The sequence below is a fragment of the Besnoitia besnoiti genome, chromosome IV (assembly GCF_002563875.1).
Source record: "Besnoitia besnoiti strain Bb-Ger1 chromosome IV, whole genome shotgun sequence".
NCBI classification, from domain to species: Eukaryota; Apicomplexa; class Conoidasida; order Eucoccidiorida; family Sarcocystidae; genus Besnoitia; species Besnoitia besnoiti.
Window position 1 is genome coordinate 1,119,380 of NC_042359.1, and position 18,706 is coordinate 1,138,085.

Consider the following 18,706-nt stretch of genomic DNA (forward strand, 5'->3'; position numbering starts at 1 on the left):
ATTCCAAAGCAACTTTCAACGGTTCTTACGTTCCCAGCACCGCAAGTACCCCACAGGCTCCCGGCATTGTGAGGAACCTGGTTTGATCACGAGAAAGCGCAGTTCTCCGTCGGGGCGAGCCGAGCTTCTGTCCGGCTGTTGACGGATTCGAAAAGGGGTGGAATATCTCTGCCAGGTCAACATCACCTTTCGTCTCAGACTTACTTAATCGCCAGTGCGACACTGACTTTGTCTGGTGTAGGAGAATCATCAGGAGACCGTGGACTGTGCAAGCACACTTCCCCCGTCCCTTGTTACCGTAGCCCAGATCTTCGACTTCAACAGGCTCCCCCGGTCGCCGGTTTTTTCGTCTCTCAGATTTGTCTGCTTCGTTTCTCCACTTTCCTTTTGGAGTCTTTCCAAGGCCCGTTTTACAACACATAACGAAGTTGAATCGGCAGGGATCGGTTGTGGTGTTGAGTTTCGATCTGCGGGCGGGACGAGAAAAGCGCGGCAGCTTCGCGAGGACAAACGCACATGCTTTCCCCTGCAGCCTTCGCGAACTTGATTTTCCCCATTTTGCTTTTTCCCGTTTGTTGTGTTACTTGCCTCCTCATTTTGGCGCCTACCTCGTTTTCTTTCCCCCCTTTTCTGCCGCCTTCCTACCTTCCCCGCCAGCGTCTCTCCCTCCCCGTTGTTTGTCTCTCCTGTGCTCGTTGTTGCATCGCCGCCGGGAGAGTGCCTGTCGTGCTGTCGTCTGCCAGGCGGATCGGCGGATTTTGCTCCTGTCTCGTCGCTGCGCTCGTCTGGCCCGTCAGCCCCCGTACGGAGAGTTCTTCTCGACTCCTCTCCATTTTTCCTCGAAAACACCACCATGGCAGCAGCACCTCTCGGCTCCGCGCCCTCTGCAGGCGCGGGCGACGCGTCTGCTGGCGGACCGGCCGATGTTGGCCCTGGCGCGGAGCTCCCTTACCTAGGCAGTCAAATTTCCCTCATTTCCAACACCGAAATTCGCTACGAAGGTCAGTCGCCCGGCTGCGCGAGCCTGGCGCGTGAGCCGCCCGAACCGGTGCGCATGCATGCGGGGCTCAGCTCGAATAGCGTAGACAGTGTGCTTGTTCGCTAACTCGAGCCCGGCAAGCTCTGAACGTCCGGAAGCGAAATACTGCGCGAGAGACAAGGGCGCATGCACTTCCCAGAAGAATATATATATATAAATATGTGGATATACGGTTGTGGTCGCGTGTGTATCTGCCGGTGTGCAGCAGCTCCTGTGTACGCTGAGGTGTGGTTGTGGATGCGTGACCGTGCCAAAGCAGATTCCACTTTTTCAGGAAATTGCAGTTCAGTAGTCACGAGGCTGCGCCTCCCGTGAAGACTTCCCGTTCGTTAGATACATCAAGGTCCATCAGCACAAGTTGGCAGTCGCTCGCTGTTCCACCAAGGGAAGAGTCAACCCCAACTGCAGTTTGCCAGCGCCTCTGTAGATTCTTGCTCAGGATCCGCGTTCCAAAGTCTTCATCGATGCGCGCTCTCTGTGTCTATTCTCGTGTGTGGGGGGTGGTGTAAACGCGCACACTCAAAAACTGTGGAGAGGCAGCCGGTTTCAAGGAAATCGCGTGCTTATTGCGTGACACGCTCTGTGAGGGGAACTAGCATGCAGGCCAGCAGCTCCTGTTCCGCGTTTTCTCGATTTTTTTCAGGTATTCTGCACTCCATCAACGCGGAGCAAGCGACTGTGACCCTCCGGATGGTGCGGTCGCTTGGGACTGAGGGCAGGCGCCATCCAGAGGATATTCCGCCGTCGCCTCAAGTCTACGATTGCATTGTGTTCAAAGGTGAGTGACGCATTCGGTGAAGCTGCCCTAGACAGTTCAGCAATCGCATGCGACAGCAGTCCAGAGGCGGGTCGCTCAGCAGGCGAACGGCGCTCCCGAGCGTTCGCTGTGCGTCTGTCGGGGGCCACAGCCAGAGCTAGGGAAGCATGCACTTGGAGGGGAACGCGCAGCGGAAACAAACGTGCCAGGAAGGCGAATCGCGTGCATCCAGACGCGCATGGATAGATGCAGATATGCCTCTCGTCTGGAGGTGGCGTGTTGGTGCATGGGTGAGCGCATGAGATCGATCTTCTACGTAGATATATGTATCACTTGAGAGCGTATCCACATCTTGTTCACATAAACACCGAGGAGGCTCGCGGCATTCACAGCAATAGCCTCGTCGCCCCCCGCGGCATGCCGTGATGCATGCTCTTCGCCTGCCCCCTCGTGCGCCTGCGTGTTTTTCAGGCTCGGACATCAAGGATTTGACGGTGTGCTCCGAGCCTGACCCGTCGCTGGTGAGCCACTTGAGCTCCTTCCCGCCGGATCCTGCGATTGTCTCGGTGTCTGGGCCTGCGAATGCCGGCGGCTACGGCTCTGCGCCTCTCTCGTCCCCCGAGGCGATGTACATGGACCCCGCAGGCGGCGTGGGACGGGGTGCGGGTGCGCGACCCGCGGGGACAGTCCCCTCGCCGTCGCTCATGGGTGCGACTCCCCACCAGGGTCTGTTGCCGGCGAACCCCGCGGCCTTCCACGGCGCGGGCGCCGGTCTGGAGCCCAGCGTCCCCGGGGCCTCTGCAGGCCCGCGGGGCGGCAGTGCCGGCGCCACGCCGTCGCCCGGCTTACTGGGAAGCGCCTCGTCTCCCCTGCTCGGTGGGGAGCACCATCCGCCGCTCTTGGGCGCCGCGGGCGCGCCCTCGAGCGGGGGCTTCCCGGCGTACCCTGCCACGGGAGCCGCCGAGGGTCACAGGGACGCAGGCGCCGGGTACGTGCCGTCACCAGCCGGGCAGAACGGGCGGCGCGGCCCACAGAACATGCACTTCGGGGCCTTGAACGGCGAGGGCACAGGCCTGAAGGGCGGCCGCGACGACGGCGCCTTCGCGGCTCAGCAGAACCCGGGCTACGGGCGCGGCGGGGCCGCAGGGCGCACGGGCCGCGGGGGCTTCCGGGGGCCGAAGGGCCAGCAGGGCGGAGGCCGAGGCTTCTACAGCAACGGCGGCGCGCGCGGCAGGAGCGGCTCGGGCTCCTACGGCGGATTCTACGGCGGCGGCGGTCGGAAGAACGGCTACTACGGAAACAACTACGCGCCTGGAGCCGGACCCGCCGGCGGTGCCGAGGGGCAGGGACGCAGGGGCTACTACCAGCGTACCCCCATCGGCGAACTCAAGAGTCACCCGAACGCACAGCTCAAGAGCGAGACCGCCGAGGACTTCGACTTCGAGACCATGAACAAGCAGTTCGCCAAACCGAGTAAGAAAGATTGAGCCGACGCGAGGCTCTAACGCAGGGGTGCGACGCGTATGGGAAGCAGAAGGGATCGGTGGGGCCTGGAAGAAAAGAGCTAGCGGCTTGTGATTCGTTCGCGCATTCGGGTGTGAACTGCATGCGAGGTGGCGCGTTGGAGCACTTGCATGTACCGAGGACTGAATGGCGTGGCAGTTTTGGGCATGCGCGTTGCGTTACTCGGAGCGGAGCCGTGTGTTTCTGTGCGTCGGAATTCCTTTGGTATCCAAAGCGCGTTTTTTGTGTTTGGTTGCGCAGCGTCGCTTCCGCCTGAGGAGAGGCAGCAAATGGAGGCGGGCGAAGGGGCTGGCGAAAGTGCGGAAGAGTCCGGGAGCGCGGAGAAGAAGAAGCCGTACGACAAGAACGAGTCGTTCTTCGACTCCATCTCTTGTGAAGCCCTAGACAAGCAGCAGGGCCGGGAGGAGCGGTTCGATCGCCAGAAACAGCGCCAGCTCGACGTGAGCACCTTCGGCTCGCAGGCTGCGCACTACAGGCCCATGCAGGGCTGGGGCGGCGTGGGCGTAGGACGACGCGGTGGCCGGCGGGGACGCGGCGGGAGAGGCCGCAGCGGGACACACATGTCGGAGGGAATGTAAGAAAAGACCGTTCTGTTGGCGATCCAGAAACTCGTGTCCCCTTGCGCGGATCGAGGCCACCCAGCTGCTGTGAACGGCGAGCCGAAGGATCCTTGCGCGCCTACGCCCCGAAACCCTGGAGGACGGGCTGGGGGACGTAGTAGCGAAGCGTTCCGAGCGCGAGCGAAGGAGGCATGCGCGGAGATCAAAAATTGCTGGAAGAAATCCCAGGTGCAAGGAGGGCACCGGGCCTCGACTTCGAAGGCGCGTCGTGGGCGCGGAAGACTTGAGAGCTGAAGACGCGAAGGGCTTGAATGCAGCATCGACGGCCGGGAGTTGCGGTGTGCGGACATCGCGTGTGGAGAGGTGGATGACTGTCTGATGCGTGTGCATCGCGCCTGTGCAGAGTAACTGAATCACGAAGACATAGCCGACGGGATAGGCAAATGAAAGAAGACGGAGGCCGGCAAGGGGGAGACTGGTGCCGTGAGGTTCCCTCTCAAAGCGAGAGCCGTGCAGGAAGGCAGCGTCACGAATCGGAGTGCTCATTCTGGAGTGGAAAGGGGGGAAAGAGAGGCGCGTGTCACAGGAGAGAGCGACTCTCATAACTCCAAAGAGACTGGCAGCAAGGTGTGAACACAGCTGAAGGAAGAGATAGAGCGAACGGATTCATCTTCAAAGTTTGCGGGGAACTATTCAAGGACAGGTGCAGCTTAAAGGGGGGCATTGTGAACACGCATACAGTTGGCGACGCTTTCTCGAGGAACGAGCAGCGAAGGCGTCCGCTGATGGCTGACGCACCTCTTTTCCACGCAGCCGATTGTGAGAAACTAGCTAGAGCCGGGAAGCAGGCCGAACGCATTTGCAGTCTCGAGACTGCATAGTTCTTTTGAACGAAACGTCAACAGAACGACGAAATATGCAAGGGGAAAGAGTCACACGATACCGGACGGGCTGTAGGGGCTGGAGGGTTGCGGGTGTTCAAGAGTTTGTGTTAGAACGAAGGAGGCGCCTGGTATTCGCTGGGAATCAAGAGAGTAGAGATCAGTTCAAAGATAGCGCCTGCGCAAAGAACCTCGTCGCGATATCGGGAGAGCGCAGGAGGGAAGAAACCAGTTGCGTCAAGGCTGTTTTCTCTATGACAGATGTGAGCCGGTAGAAGTGAAATCAGCGAAGACCGTGAATTTGAAGGGATTCAGACTCTCAGAAATGAGTGATTCCGTCTTCGTGACTGCCTGGAAGGAGCAAGTGCCAATGGAGAATACAGGAGAGCTGAGAAGTAAATCAACGCCTGTGCAAGAATCATGGAAACCATGACCTCGCACCAGTTAGAGAGACGATGGGGACTGTGGGACTCAGAAGGCAGCGACTGCCAGAGCGGAAGCTACAAGGCTGCGGACGAAGGGGGATGCCTGCAACTACTTGAGTTCGCATTATGCACGGATCGCGCGAGCGGCAAAGAACAGAAATCGTACAGTTTTGGGGGACAGACGGTACGAGGTAACAAGCAAGAGAACCTTTTTCTAGTTGGAAATTCGGGAGAGAAAGCAGGGAACACCAAGACTGTTCAGTCTTCGCGTTGCGGTACTCCTACAGCGAACAGGCCGGGCTCAGGCCGACATAGTGGCGGCTAACCGGCGGTCTGCCCATACATCTATACATATAAACTATGTATGAGTGGAGGCAATGCCAGTTTCTGCGTGTAGTTGAACGAACTGCACGGTTTTGCAGCGGAGGCCGTGCTCGTGGTTTCTTTGCTGCGAGGAGAGAGCTGAGGTTGACGCTGAACACTTGCGAACGGTTCAGGGTTCGCAGCGAACCAGCTTTCTTCAGCGGGTCTGCGACAACAGCGTAGTGAGGAACCGACTCTACGCCTGTTCACAGTTCTTGTCCAACGAGCTGTTAAAGCTGACCAGCCTTGACTACGTAGTAAATACGATGATGCACGGGAGACCCTTCTATCGGACCACACACGCTGAGGAAAAGAGAAACAACGAAATTGGCCGTCTGAGGCAGACAGTTGCGAACTTCGGACAACGCAGAAGCCGCATTCGTTCATGCTGGGAAGAGTCGCGCAGAACTGCGTACTTGGTATGACTACTTGCTTCGCCGACAGGCTCCGTCGAGGGCGGGTGCCGCGATTTTGCTTGCAGCAGGACTTCGTATTACGGAAGGCGACTTCGGAGATACTGAGCCGCTCTCGACGACTTACGGTGGCTCATAGGCGCTTTGGCATGCTCGATGTTGGTCCTCAAGGACTAGCAATGACAGCAAAAGACCGCAATTCCTGACAGGCGGAAGCCCTGCCCGGTTACGCTGCCCATGTGGTAATTGAAACCAATATTCGCCGGCAGTGTAGTCTTTGGAACCGGGCACTATTCGATCCGGAACAGGGCGTAAGAGCGAAGAACACTTGCTCCCTGCAGAAGGCGCAAGCTTGAACGCCGCTACCTTATTTTTAGTACCGTACCACAGCCTAAAGCAAAAGGAAGAGCTCCACGGAAACCGTGAAGGAGAATGTCCCGCAGAAACTCCCGTTCATGCGCCATGAGGACCCACAGACTAGTCAGACCTTCAGTGCAAAGCTCAGACAGCCGGCGAAATAGGCGCCTTCACGTCAATCTCTATGAAGCAGCCTCGGCATGCGCACGGACCTCATGTGAGGCCCTCGAGGCCGGCTGCTGTGCATGCAGGGCAGGCGCGCCGGGCGGCAGGGCGTGGCGAGACTTCTCATGAAAACTAATCAAATCGGATTGGGTGAACGCCTTGATTTAAATAGGGTTTTCCCCAGTTTTTGTTTCGCGCTTTGCCGCTTTGTGAAGGTTTGCCTTCTTTGTTACTCGAACATGGCGAGAAGCATTCGAAGGGAACCGCGTCGCGGAGGCCTCAAGTCCAACGCCCGCAAGCTCTTGGCTGCCTGCGTCGGTGGAGTTCTGCTGCTCACGAGTGGGCAAGTCGAGGCACAACAGCCTCAGGATGGGCTTTTGAGGCGGGTATTGGAGGTTAGTGGGGAGCCGAGCCTCAAAGATAACACTGCTACATGTAGATTGACGGGCTCATCAGGTGAGGCCGTACAAGAACTGCCGGAGCTCACTCTGTCCGAAAAACAGCTCAACGCTACTCTGGTGTGTGAAGGCGATCAGCCCACCAGAGTCCCAACGAAGCCTGAAAACGTCTGTCAAGATCCGCAAGCTAAAGCTGTGGAGGTCGATGAAAAAAATGAGTGCAAGATAGGAGCATCCGCCTCAGGCTCACCAGTCCCACTTAAGACACTGCTCACGGCAACGAGTCAAGCGAAGTGGGAGAACGACAAGGCTGCAAAGGGAATACAGAAACTTTCGTGGACGCTGAGCCTAAGCAAGGACGATCTTCCACTGACAGATAACAACTTCTACGTCGGCTGTCAGAAAGGTACTGTTAGTAGGAGCAGCGAAACTTCGGCTTGTAAGGTACCTGTGAAGATCTTGGCAAGACACTCGTCCGCCGAAAAGAATGTTGTCACCTGCGCCTACGGCGCGACCAGCAATAAAACCCCCGTAGAGGTGGAGATGACCCAGGAGCAGAACACGCTGAAGGTAGTGTGTGGAACGCAAGGTTCCATTCATCCTCTGGATTACAAAACTCATTTCTGCGAGAAGGAAGAGATGAATGCGTGCTCGAAGTCCTACGTTGATATTCTCCCGAAGTTCGACGAGAAGTGGTGGACAGAGGAGGAGAACAAGTCCGTCACGCTGACAATCCCTTCTGCAGATTTCCCCACTGAGGACAAGTCTTTCTACGTCGGCTGCACACTCAGCAAATCCAAAAATGAGGAACCTCAGGAGTCCCCTGCAGTGGCGGCAGCCAGTGGAGGGTCCGGCGCAACAGCGACGACTTGCAAGGTGCTGGTGACTGTCAAAGCAGTGAATTCGTCTTTGTCGGCAGGCGCAGGTGTGGGAATGGCAGCTGCAGTGTCTGGCGCAGCTGTGTTGACAGGGGTTCTCGCTGGTTCCCTCTGAGCGTTGTGTCGATATGAGACTGGTGGTGCTTTATGCAACATGTTTGTCGGTCCTGGAGGTGCGGGCACACACATTATTCTCGTGCTAATTAGGTACGAGGCGTGGCCTGCAGATGTGGAGATGTTTGATCCAAGACGCAGCATGCCCTCCGCTTGAATGTGAGTGTTGTATGCACCTGCGCCATTTCCGGTGTCTTACCTCACTGCCACTCAGTCGGCGCACGCAGACAGGCCAATCCCAGAGCTCGCGTCTGTACACAACTGCACCTGGATTATTGCTTGGATTGTGTGCACTGCCAACCGAACGGACGCAGCAACATGTTGGATGCATGTTCTGCCGTGCGTTCGGGCAGGAAACGTAGGACCCGGTCCCTCAAATGTGCGTCCAGTGCAAGCGCTGAAAGCAGAGATGATTGTTCTCTCTCACCATCTGGGGTCTGCTTGAATTCTCTCCATCGGTGACTGTTGAAGATGCACGCCTAATGCCCACATTTCCACTTGAGACGTAAACCGCATATATAATTCGTCTGACCTCTCTAACTATTTCGAGGTAGGTTGACTGGTCAATAATCGCATCGACCAGCGTTAGTGAACGTTGTGAGGGCTAGACGCCACTGCGGGAACTCGCTGCAATGTAGGCGCTGCAACTAGCCGTGTAAAAATCAGTGGGTGCTGCGGCAGCCCAGGTTCAGTCTGCCGTCCGCGTGCGACAACGGCGACCAGCTTGCGGGTTTTGGCAGAATATGCAAGCTGCTACCGGGAAAGGCCCCCGCCCATGAGAAGTATCCGTCGATTTGTGAGATGTATAGGCATAAAGCATGACTTCGGACTGAGTGAAATGAGGAGGAGGACGTCCCTGACCAAAAGAGGAGGGGCTGGATTGGTTCGGGCGTTTGTTCGTAACGTCGCGCGTGGAGCAAGATGCTACTATTGCAGGAGGATGACTGCAGATGCACAGAGTAAAGCGTGGATAAAGGCTTGAAGACGTCATATGCTGTTTTTTAGTCGATCGTCCACCGTCTGATGACGCATGCCACTCTTTATGATCGCGAGAGTGTAGGCCAAGCCACCGCAATCCAGTGGTTGGTTGGAGTCTACGGTATGGCAGCGGACCTGGATATTTCGCAGTCTCCGTCTGCTCTCAAAAAAGAAGAACTGCAGACAGTGAAAATGACATAATGTCTTGGTCCCACTCGGTTGGTAGAACAATTCACAGCCGCCAATCTGTCCTCAGGTAAACGACACCCCGAATCTCAGGAGGACACATGAAAACGCCGAAGTCGGCCGCGGCCGCATGCGGTTCAAGCGCTCCTTGCGGCCGTGACCGGCGGGATACTCATGGAGAGTAACCACTGTATTAGTATACAAGTCCTCCTTCTACTTTTGTGTTTCTGGTGTATTCCCCCTCTATCGTCTTCTGGGAAGGTAGCAACGGCACTGTTTTTCGACCATGGTGAGAAGCATTCGAATGGAACAGCGGCGCGGAAGCCTGACGGCCAAGGCCCGCAAGATCCTGGCTATGTGCGTGGGAGGAATGCTTTTGCTCACCAGTGAACAAGGCAGGGCACAGCAGCAGCAGGATGGACCTTTGAGGGGGGCACCAGAGAAGGTTGAGTCTCCAAAGATTGAGGCAAACACTGCTGCATGCAAACTAAGCGTCGGCAAAGCAATGAGCGCCTCAGACCCGGCTCCAGACCCCACTCACCTGACGCTCTCCGTAGACCAGCTCGCAGCTACTCTGGTGTGCGAAGGCGAAGGAGTTGCTGCCGTCCCAAATGGGCTTAAGAATGTCTGTCAGGAAAATAAAGCCAAAGAAGTGCAGCAGGATGGCGACGAGTGCACCATCGGAGAAAGCAAAGGCGCACCAGTACAGCTGGCAACATTTCTCGCGGCGGAGAGTAAAGCAGAATGGGTGGAATCCCAAACCGCAGAAAGAACAACGAAAAAGGCATGGAAGCTGAGCCTTCAGAAGCACGACCTTCCTCTGCTCGATCAGAGCTTCTACGTTGGGTGTAAAAGCTCTGCTAGCAGCGGCACACACTCGGCCTGCAAAGTACCTGTGCAGGTCTTAGCGAGACATTCATCCACTGAAGACAACGTTGTCACCTGCGCCTACGGGGCTAACAGCAATGATGCCGTTATGCCGGTGGAGATAACACAAGACCATAACACGCTGACAGTGGTGTGCGGCAAGGAAGGCTCTATCGAACCCACCGACTACGCAACCAAGTACTGCGAGGACGAAGGTCTGAAGGGCTGCATCAAAACCTACATCGAGATTCTCCCGAACTTCGATGAAGAGTGGTGGACGAAAGTAGAGGGGAAGGACAATTCAGCAAAATTGACAATCCCTTCTACTGACTTTCCATCTCAGGACAAGTCGTTTTATATTGGCTGTACTCGCACTGAAACCAAGGGTGGGGAGTCTTTGCAGACGCCAGCAGGCAAGGCAACAGGTGACGCGTCAGGCGCTGCTCCGGCGACGTGCAAGGTATTGGTGACTGTCAAGGCAGCAGGGTCGCCTCTGTTGGCTGGCTCAGGTGGCGCAGTGGCACCTGCAGCTTTTGGTGCTGCCTTGTTGACCGGACTTGTTGCTGGCAGTCTGTAAGCCTGGCAACGTGTGTCTTGCCCATAGTGGTGCTGGACTGCTCAGGTCTACTGTATTGACGGTTTCCTGGCAGCAGATGGAAGGCTCGTACGAGAGAGGATGGAGCTTCTGGTTCAACAGTGAGCTGACCTGGATCAGGCTGAAGAAACAGTAAATCCCTTTCGTTGCGGAATTCAATTTGTGCTTGTGATCTGTTTCGACAGAGCAACGCACGAAACTAGTAAGGGAGTGCTTTCTGTTTTGCGCCTTGCTCTGCAGTTTCCAGCAACATCTGTCGCGTGACTGCGCTCATGCGTGCACCCAGTGCCCCTTTTTTCTGTTTTGACAGTGATCTGGTTTCTATAACCTTGTGTGGGACTTCGCCTTGTTTCAGGGGCCCGTTCCGGAAAACCACATCCGGTCCTCGCTTCCCCATTTACGGGGTTGAAGCTGATGCATATCTCCCCTGATGCACTGAACTGCATGCTGCACCAAGTGTTGGCACGCGAAACGACAGGCGTGCGCGAGGGTGGCGCCGCCATGGGCATCTCCAAATTGTCGCGGCACTAGCTTGACCTCTAAGAGTAGCGCATGCATTGGGAGCCCAGCCTCTATTTACTTTTGCTCTGCAGTAACGCTCAGCAGCTTCCGAGGGCTTTGGCTCTGGACGCTAAGCGCGGAAGTGGGTTTGAATCCTCCCCTATTTGCCGAGATTTTGGAGATATCAACAAAGCAATGGCAATAGAGAGGGCAGAAGGGAAGGAAAGAGCAGCCCGAACCGAAGGCGGATGCAGCTTATTCCTCCCGCCTTTTCGTAGCACCGACAGTGAAGCAAGTTTTGGCGCCTGTGGCAGGATGACGGCGTACAGCTAGACCGAGCGTTGACCTGAGACGGAGGTAGACCCCAAGCTGCCTCCTGTGAACTCGTCAACATACTAATGATGCCACAGTGCTTCTACGTGCGAGTGCTGGTAAACCATTTGTTGTGTAGTTGAACGGACTGTAGGGCGTTGCCAGGGACAGCGTCGTTTTTCGAAGTTGTTATCCGTCTTCGTAAGTGAGGACTGATGATCACCGCCCTTAGGGGAATCGACAGAACAAATTGCGGAACTCAACTCAAATTAGCACAGGGGGGGAGGGGGGGAGGGGAAAGGAGAGCTGCATGGGTGTCAGAAAGAGAACTGAGCGTTTGAGCCTTCTGGTCAAGCTAGGAAACCTGATCCTCGATCAGCAGATTTCTGGGACGCTCTGCCGCTAAGGGCTACACAGATGTGTTCCTTTAAGTAAGAGGCTGCCTTTGCGAATGTATCCGAAATCTTGCTCCGCTGTCGCTGCTATGAAAAGGCACCTGGAACAAGCGCCTTCCGTCTTCGTCGTGGCTTCATCAGTCCAAGGTTTTCTTCTGTATCTTGCAGTTGTTACGCTGATACCTCCGAAGACAGGGAAAATAGGGAATGGAGATCAACACTGCGCGCCCTCAGTGAAGGACCGCAAGCTGTTGGACGTTAGTGGGGATCGAAAGCAAATCGAAGCGGAGCTCTCAATGCACGTTCTGCTCTCAGAGGTCGCGCTAGTGTTTCGGGAGTCCGGGGACTGCTATGGCAGCGGTACCTTCGCGCACGCTGATCGTTTCGCATGCCAACAAAAAGTGTAGCATGGCAAGTAACTGCCCTAGGCGACATAGGCGTTAGCTTCAATCCCTTCCAATTGAAGGGTGATGATCGAATGTGAGTTTCAGCAAGCGCCGCGGAAGCACGGTGGGGTTTTCCCATCAGGTGAGAGAGAACAGGCTACCTGCGAATACAAAAAACTCGTCACTGGATGCACGCGCGAGTGCATCCACACGACAGACTTCGCTGGAAACTGCAGAACAAGCCGTAGAACAAACAGCACTCATCCAGGCACGCCGTAGCTGCTCAGGCGAATCAAATCACAAACAATACACTTCCGCAGCGACATGAACCACATGGGTGCTAAAGTCTAAACCAACGGATGAACAGCCTTCTACATTGTGCGTCGCTACCTCGGCTGTGCGGGAAACGCACCCACAAGGTCCGGGCCTGCTCCCCATTGAACCAGAACCTCCTGCCTCTCTCGTATGAGCCTCCCATCCGCTGCAGGATACGGTCGACACAGCAGCCTGAGCGGCCTGGTGCCTCTAGACGCGAGACGCATATTGCATGAAACACACGAATCGTATCAACCTGGCTCACAAGCTGCCAGCAATGATTTCCGTCAACACAGCTGCGCCAGAAACTGCAGTCACCATTCCGACGCGCGGGCCTGCAGACAAGGAGGAGCCCGACGCCTTGACAGTCACCAACACCTTGCACGTTGAAAGAGCAGTGTCAGACCCGGCATCCCCTGCCGCCCTTGCAGATGAGACTTGAGATTCCTCATTTTCGGATTTGGTCGGGCTGCACCCCATATAGAACGATTGGTCCTGAGTCGGGAAATGGGTAGACGGTATTGTCAGCTTGACAGAACTGTCCTTCTCCTCTGCCCACCACTGTTCGTCGAACATAGGCAGAATTTCACTATAGGACTTGGTGCACGCGTTCAGGTCTTCCTTCTCGCAGAATTGGGTTTTGTACTCCTGAGGATGAATGGAACCTTCCGTCCCACACACTACTGTCAGTGTGTTCCGCTCTTGTGTGATTTCCACATTCACGGGGAACTCGTTGCTGTTCGCCCCGTATGCGCAGGTGACAATGTTAGTTTCGGCTGATGAATGTCTCGCCAAGACCTTCACAGGCACCTTGCATTTCGAAGCGTTATCCCCCGTACTTTTGCGGCACCCCACGTAGAAGCTGGTGTCAGTCAGAGGGAGATCTTTGTTACGAATGGTCAACGTCCGTGAGACTGCACTACTGCCTTCTGTGGTGGTGTCTTTTTCCCACTTCGCTTGACTGTCCGCCGCGAGCACCGTCGCCAATGAAACCGGTGTGCCTGTGATGCTTTCTGCAATCGTGCAGTCGTCGGCAGTACCCCGCTCTTTCTTGGTTGAAAGTTCTTGACAAACAGTTTGAGGCCCGTCTGGTACGGCGGTGGCACCGCCTCCTTGACACACAAGCGTAACGGCGAGCTGGTCCTCGGAAAGAGTCAGATGACTTTGGGCGGAGGCGCTAGCTCCGGACACACTGCTCAGTTTACATGTGGCAGTGTGGTCCTTGAAAACTGGCGCCTCAAAACTCTGTGGGGTTTGCTCTTGCGGACTGCCCAATGCCTCTACACTGACTTGACGACTCGTGATGAGCAGAAACACTCCTCCGACGCACGCAGCCACGAGCTTGCGGGCCTTGGACATGAGGCCTCCGCGCCGCCGCCGCGCGCGTTCCAGTCTAACGCTTTTCGCCATGCTCGGTTAGCAGAGCAGAGGTACCTCCACAGAAAGGCACAGCAAAATGGACAAGCAAAGCTACTGTAGGAGGCCGTCGGTTTTGAGACCATTTAATTGATGTATCTCTCCTCAGGTGTCGCTGCACGCTACGGCCCAGCCGCATGCAGTCGCATCCGGGATTTTGGAGTTAGCACTTGCGTGCTTGTCAGCATGCCTGGGGCCGCAGCGGGCACTGCGGCGTTGCAGAGCACACTCGGGTTAGCCACCCCGCGCGAAAGACAAGAAACATTTATTTTTCTGCGTGTGATCGATATAAATAGGCGCAAATGTTAGTGGGGCAGTAGCCATTGTTCTCAATAGTGCGCACGCGTTTTGTTGTTTCCCACGCTATTCGGTAGGCGAGATCGTACTCGTGGAGACGACATTATGTGTGCCTTGTGTTGGAAGGCATTGAAATACCTTCGTAATCTTGCAGGTCACACCGCACTCGGATCCATTGCCGTTTTTTTGGCTACGAGGGCAACGCGGGGGCCTTTCCCCATAAGATGGGACAGTTTAGGTCATCTTCGAATAAGAACAGATTGGCACTGGGTGCACACACGAGCGCATCCACACGACAGGCTTCACTGAAAACTGCAGAACAAGGCGTAGGACAAAAGCAGCCCTCCACTCATTTTGAGCGGTGCTCTGACAGATCATATCACAATCACCAATAGACTTCTGCACCGGTATGCGCTCTATGTGTGCTTTATCCTACATCGACTGGTGCAGTTCTGCAGTGTGCAGCGCTCCCGCTCCTCTGTGCAAACAGCATCCATAAACAATGTGCCTGCTCCTTTTAAACCAGAAGCTTCATGGTCTCTCGTACTACCGTCCCGTCTGCTGCACGCGCATGATCCACCTCGTAGACCTAAGCAGTCCCTCAGCACTAGGGGCGCGGCGTATACTGCACGCAGCACGACACGCGGTACAACTCCTCACAAGCTGCCAGCAACGAGCCCGGTCAACAAGGCAGCACCAGATGTTGCAGCGGACATTGCAACACCTGCGCCAGCCGACAAGGACGAGCCCGCCGCCTTGACGGTCACCAACACCTTGCACGTCGTCGGAGCAGCGTCGGATCCTCCAGCGGCTGCGCTTCCTGCACTCCTTTCCTTACCCTCTTCACGTTTGCCTCCGCTGGGAGTGCAGCCTATATAAAATGACTTGTCCCCAGAAGGGAACTCGCTAGCAGGGATTGCCAACTTCGCGGAGTTGTCCGTCCCCTGTAATGGTGTCCATTTTTCATCGAACGCAGGGAGAATCTCAGTGTAAGACTTGCTGCAATCCTTCAGACCGTCGGCCTCGCAGTACTTGGTTGCGTACTCGGTGGGCTGGATGGAGCCTTCCTGTCCACATAGAATTGTCAGACTGTTCTGATCCTGTGTTATCTCCACCTTCACGGGGGTTTTATTGCTCTTTTTACCGTAGGCGCAAGTGACGACGTTCTCGACAGTTGACGCCCTTGCCAGCACATATATGGGGAGTTTGCACTTTGAGTCATTATCATTCGTGTTTTTCTGGCACCCCACATAGAAGGTTTGGTCTGTCAAAGGAAGGTCTACCTTTCGTAACTCAAGCGTCCCCGTCTCTTTTTCGTGACCTGGTGAGATCTTTCTGTTCCACAGCGCTCTGCTTTCCGCAAGCCTGGGTGTTCTGACCCACCTTGCACACATCTTCCGATTCCTTGCTTTTTCCATTCGGCGGTTTTTGGCAGACGTTCTCCAGATTTGCTGGTACGAAGACGACGTTTTGGCCTGAACATACCAGAGTAGCTGTCAGCCTTTCCTCGGACAGTGTCAACTCGCTAGTCACTGGGGCTTCGACTTTCGGGTTGTGCAGTTTGCATATGGCAGTGTTTGCTGCAGCGGGTGAGGAATCGACATCCTGCAGATCTCGCCTCGAAAGGCCATCCTGCAGCTGCTCTGCTCCGACTTGTCCACTCGTGAGGAGCAAAACTCCGCCCAAGCATGCAGCCCAGAGCTTGCGGGCCTTGAACTGGAGGACTCCGCGCCGGCGTTCCATTCGAACGCTTCTCGCCATGGTCGAGCAACACAAAGGCAAACCTTCACAAAGGGATAAGTCGCAAAGCGAAATTTGGGGAAAAATCTACTCATCTAAAGGCGTTTTTCCATATACTTTACCGCGTAGGACTCGTAGCGAGTATAGTTGCTGTTCTTCAGGAGGCTTGTGCAAGCGTTGCCCGGGCAGTTGGAGCCAAATGAGGGCGCGACCGGCTCAGCAGTCCTCCTTTGAGGTACTTGGCGCACGCAGGTTCCTGCGCGGCTCCTCTGAAGACAGTGGTTCCACGTAGATAGCCTCACTGCTCACATGCAATATTATTGCCATTGTATTTACTAGTAGTCAACCTGAACCTCAAGCGGCAATAAACACTCTTGCTAAACTGTCTCTGAGCTATTTTCGCGAATGGCAGGAAGCGTGGCGCTGTACAAAGTCGAGCATGTGCATTGCTCGCTTTATCACTGTTTTAAGAGGGATTTTTAGGGGACACCTGTAGTCTTCTCTCACCCCGGATCTGTCAGAGGGAACACTTTTGTATGGCCGTTTTTCTGTCTGCTCTAACAGTGTGGCTCTTCCTTCTGCCGCCCACACACTTGCCCGGCGAAACGAAGCAGTAGCATTCTAACTGCGTAAAGTGGATCTCTCCTCTCTCATGCAGCGACAAATCTACAGTAACTGGAAATTGGCGAGTAGTGACCCCTCTCACCGGTGACACACACCATGGACTTTTACTCATTATCTGCAGACGGCGAGAATACGATGTCCGACATTCTTCTGCTTGTGGCTCCAAACATCCGGAAAATCTATACATCATGTGCCCTGACGAACTTGAATTCTCCACCCTTCACTGAACTTCCTGAGAAGTTTTTCCTTTTGAAGTCTTCTCGTCTCCCTACCGCGCAAAATGCCATGCTTGCGTCGTTTCGAAAGCGGGTAGACGCGAAGCTCCTTGGAACTCACGCTTAGGCACCCGAGAATTGTTTTATGTTCTGGCAAGCAGTGTCTTGTCAGAGATAACGGGACGCCACAGTCAGGTGTCGCTTTTGACGCGCGTGAGCCGCCTAGAGCCCCTCCTTTTCAAGCATCCGTATTACGGCTGTTCTGGCCATAAGAAACTGGGGAAACTCGTTAGAGGGATACGCGCGAGCTGGACTCTCACCTCTGGTAAGCGGGTAACCCCCGAACGCCTCAGGACGCTCGTCCGGCATTCGACTGTTGGAAATTTGCAGAGGCTGAGGCGTTCTATGATTGCACCGACGCAGACTGTTCGCCTACAAGGGGCACGAAGCAGAAACCTTTGGCTAGCTCGTACCTGACTGCACACGCCCTCGATTCCGCATGCCCACGCTCTCACACGCACGCGCATGCTCGAGCGTGTATTTCAGTTGATGCGCGTATGGTTGTGCAATGGCCCACAGGCGTGCGTTGCATCTTCTCACTTTAACCTAGTCGTGATAATGGACAGATCCCACGCCTACGATATCATCGGGATTCCAGCATGCTGTGTCCTTATGGGCTTCGCAGAGCGCACAGTGCGCCTCACACTCGTGGTGGAGACTGGAAGCAAGAATCGCAAGGATCTGACTCTGACGACGACGAGAATTGAAGTGGAGACAGACCCGTGTGACGGCGGCTGGGAAGACAGTACCGTTGGAACTACAACGACTATGTGTATGATTAGAAGTGTGGAGCGCGACGCAGTGAACATGCTAACGACCAGCCTCGTCAACGAGGACCTCTGAGGTGCGATGAGGTCGTCACAAACTATCGTGGCGGAACTCCACTGAATCAAGATCGTAAGAGCGTCTGCGGAGGGTGACCGCAGCGGCTCGCGAATGATCCAAGCATCACCCCGCTCTGGACGATGATTTGAGGACGCAGCGCGCCTCTTATCCGTTGAACGGAGGCGAACCGCGGCTCCAGAAGGCTCGGAAGGGGGGGGGCTCTGGAATCACACTGGAAGATGAGAGCAGCAAAAATGTGAACTGCTGCTTCACCTGGGGGTGGCGATCCGTGTCGTTCACTTTCACGTGGAAATTCGGCCCCGGTTCCCATAGCGGTCTAATGTACGGAAGCCGTGTGGAACGAGGGACGGGATGCCTTGTCTCTGCGCATCCAGTGTGCATCGTATGCAACACAGCGCAGGACAGGGCAGTCCGCGTCTTCCATTCTCGTTCGCTTGCCTTCTCAGAGGGCCCGCAGTACTCGGTGTGTTGAGACGTTCAAAGGAAGGAGCGTTTTTGGCGGCGGCAGGGTCGCCGAGTCTGTAGACCGCTCGTCTTGAAAAACATGTGTTGGCAGCTTCGCAGCGTCTGCAGTCTTCTGCGAAGCAGGAAGGACGTGAAAAAACGATCCGTAATAGACTGCGGTCTGTCTGTTTTTGTGATGGCGTGGCGGTGCGTGAGCGCGTCTCAATGCGTTTACCCACTGTCTGACAGTAAAAGGCATATCGCGGCTCCACATCGACACCGTGGAGGCACGTGAGCTCCTTCTGAATTGGGGACGTGAGGCTATCACGCACGTCCCCAATTCCAGTGGACGGCCATTTAGGGAATATGGAACATCTGGCGCCCGTGTATGAACCGCTCTTTAAAAACGTCTTGTAACGCTTCGCAGCCGTGCTTTCTGTCTACGTCTACGCTGCCTCGCGCTGTATCCACGAGCTCCAGAGAGATGCGAGAGGCATCGACGGGAAAGAACGTGGCTCTGCCCCGTCGCGCAACAAGCTCTCAGGACATTGCGATTGACAGCCCTGGCGCGCGGAAGAGGCCTGTCCCCCAAAACTCTCGTTTTACTGTCTCTCTTGTAGCTCCCCGGCGTCAGACTGCAAACCTGGGGCAATCC

The 18,706-nt window shown here is 55.6% G+C and overlaps 6 protein-coding genes across 6 annotated transcripts; 4 read left to right on the forward strand and 2 right to left on the reverse strand.

Moving 5' to 3' along the window:
- Positions 1–853: 853 nt before the first annotated feature.
- BESB_053040 (FFD and TFG box motifs protein) lies at positions 854–3,898 on the forward strand (the record flags this gene model as incomplete). Its single annotated transcript, XM_029363739.1, has 4 exons — positions 854–1,001; positions 1,683–1,817; positions 2,268–3,269; positions 3,561–3,898. 4 exons carry the CDS (start codon positions 854–856, stop codon positions 3,896–3,898), a joined length of 1,623 nt encoding a protein of 540 aa, XP_029219662.1.
- Positions 3,899–6,723: 2,825 nt separating this feature from the next.
- BESB_053050 (SAG-related sequence) lies at positions 6,724–7,875 on the forward strand (the record flags this gene model as incomplete). Its single annotated transcript, XM_029363740.1, has 1 exon — positions 6,724–7,875. The coding sequence occupies one exon, from the start codon at positions 6,724–6,726 to the stop codon at positions 7,873–7,875; it is 1,152 nt and encodes a 383-aa protein (XP_029219663.1).
- Positions 7,876–9,324: 1,449 nt separating this feature from the next.
- BESB_053060 (SAG-related sequence) lies at positions 9,325–11,031 on the forward strand (the record flags this gene model as incomplete). The annotated part of the gene is made up of 3 exons (XM_029363741.1): positions 9,325–10,478; positions 10,686–10,702; positions 10,856–11,031. The coding sequence occupies 3 exons, from the start codon at positions 9,325–9,327 to the stop codon at positions 11,029–11,031; spliced, it is 1,347 nt and encodes a 448-aa protein (XP_029219664.1).
- Positions 11,032–12,670: 1,639 nt separating this feature from the next.
- On the reverse strand, positions 12,671–13,819 carry BESB_053070 (SAG-related sequence; the record flags this gene model as incomplete). Its single annotated transcript, XM_029363742.1, has 1 exon — positions 12,671–13,819. One exon carries the CDS (start codon positions 13,817–13,819, stop codon positions 12,671–12,673), a length of 1,149 nt encoding a protein of 382 aa, XP_029219665.1.
- Positions 13,820–14,778: 959 nt separating this feature from the next.
- Positions 14,779–15,883, reverse strand: BESB_053080 (SAG-related sequence; the record flags this gene model as incomplete). The annotated part of the gene is made up of 2 exons (XM_029363743.1): positions 14,779–15,360; positions 15,506–15,883. 2 exons carry the CDS (start codon positions 15,881–15,883, stop codon positions 14,779–14,781), a joined length of 960 nt encoding a protein of 319 aa, XP_029219666.1.
- A 1,436-nt stretch (positions 15,884–17,319) lies between these two features.
- BESB_053090 (phosphatidylserine decarboxylase) lies at positions 17,320–17,604 on the forward strand (the record flags this gene model as incomplete). The annotated part of the gene is made up of 1 exon (XM_029363744.1): positions 17,320–17,604. One exon carries the CDS (start codon positions 17,320–17,322, stop codon positions 17,602–17,604), a length of 285 nt encoding a protein of 94 aa, XP_029219667.1.
- Positions 17,605–18,706: the final 1,102 nt, after the last annotated feature.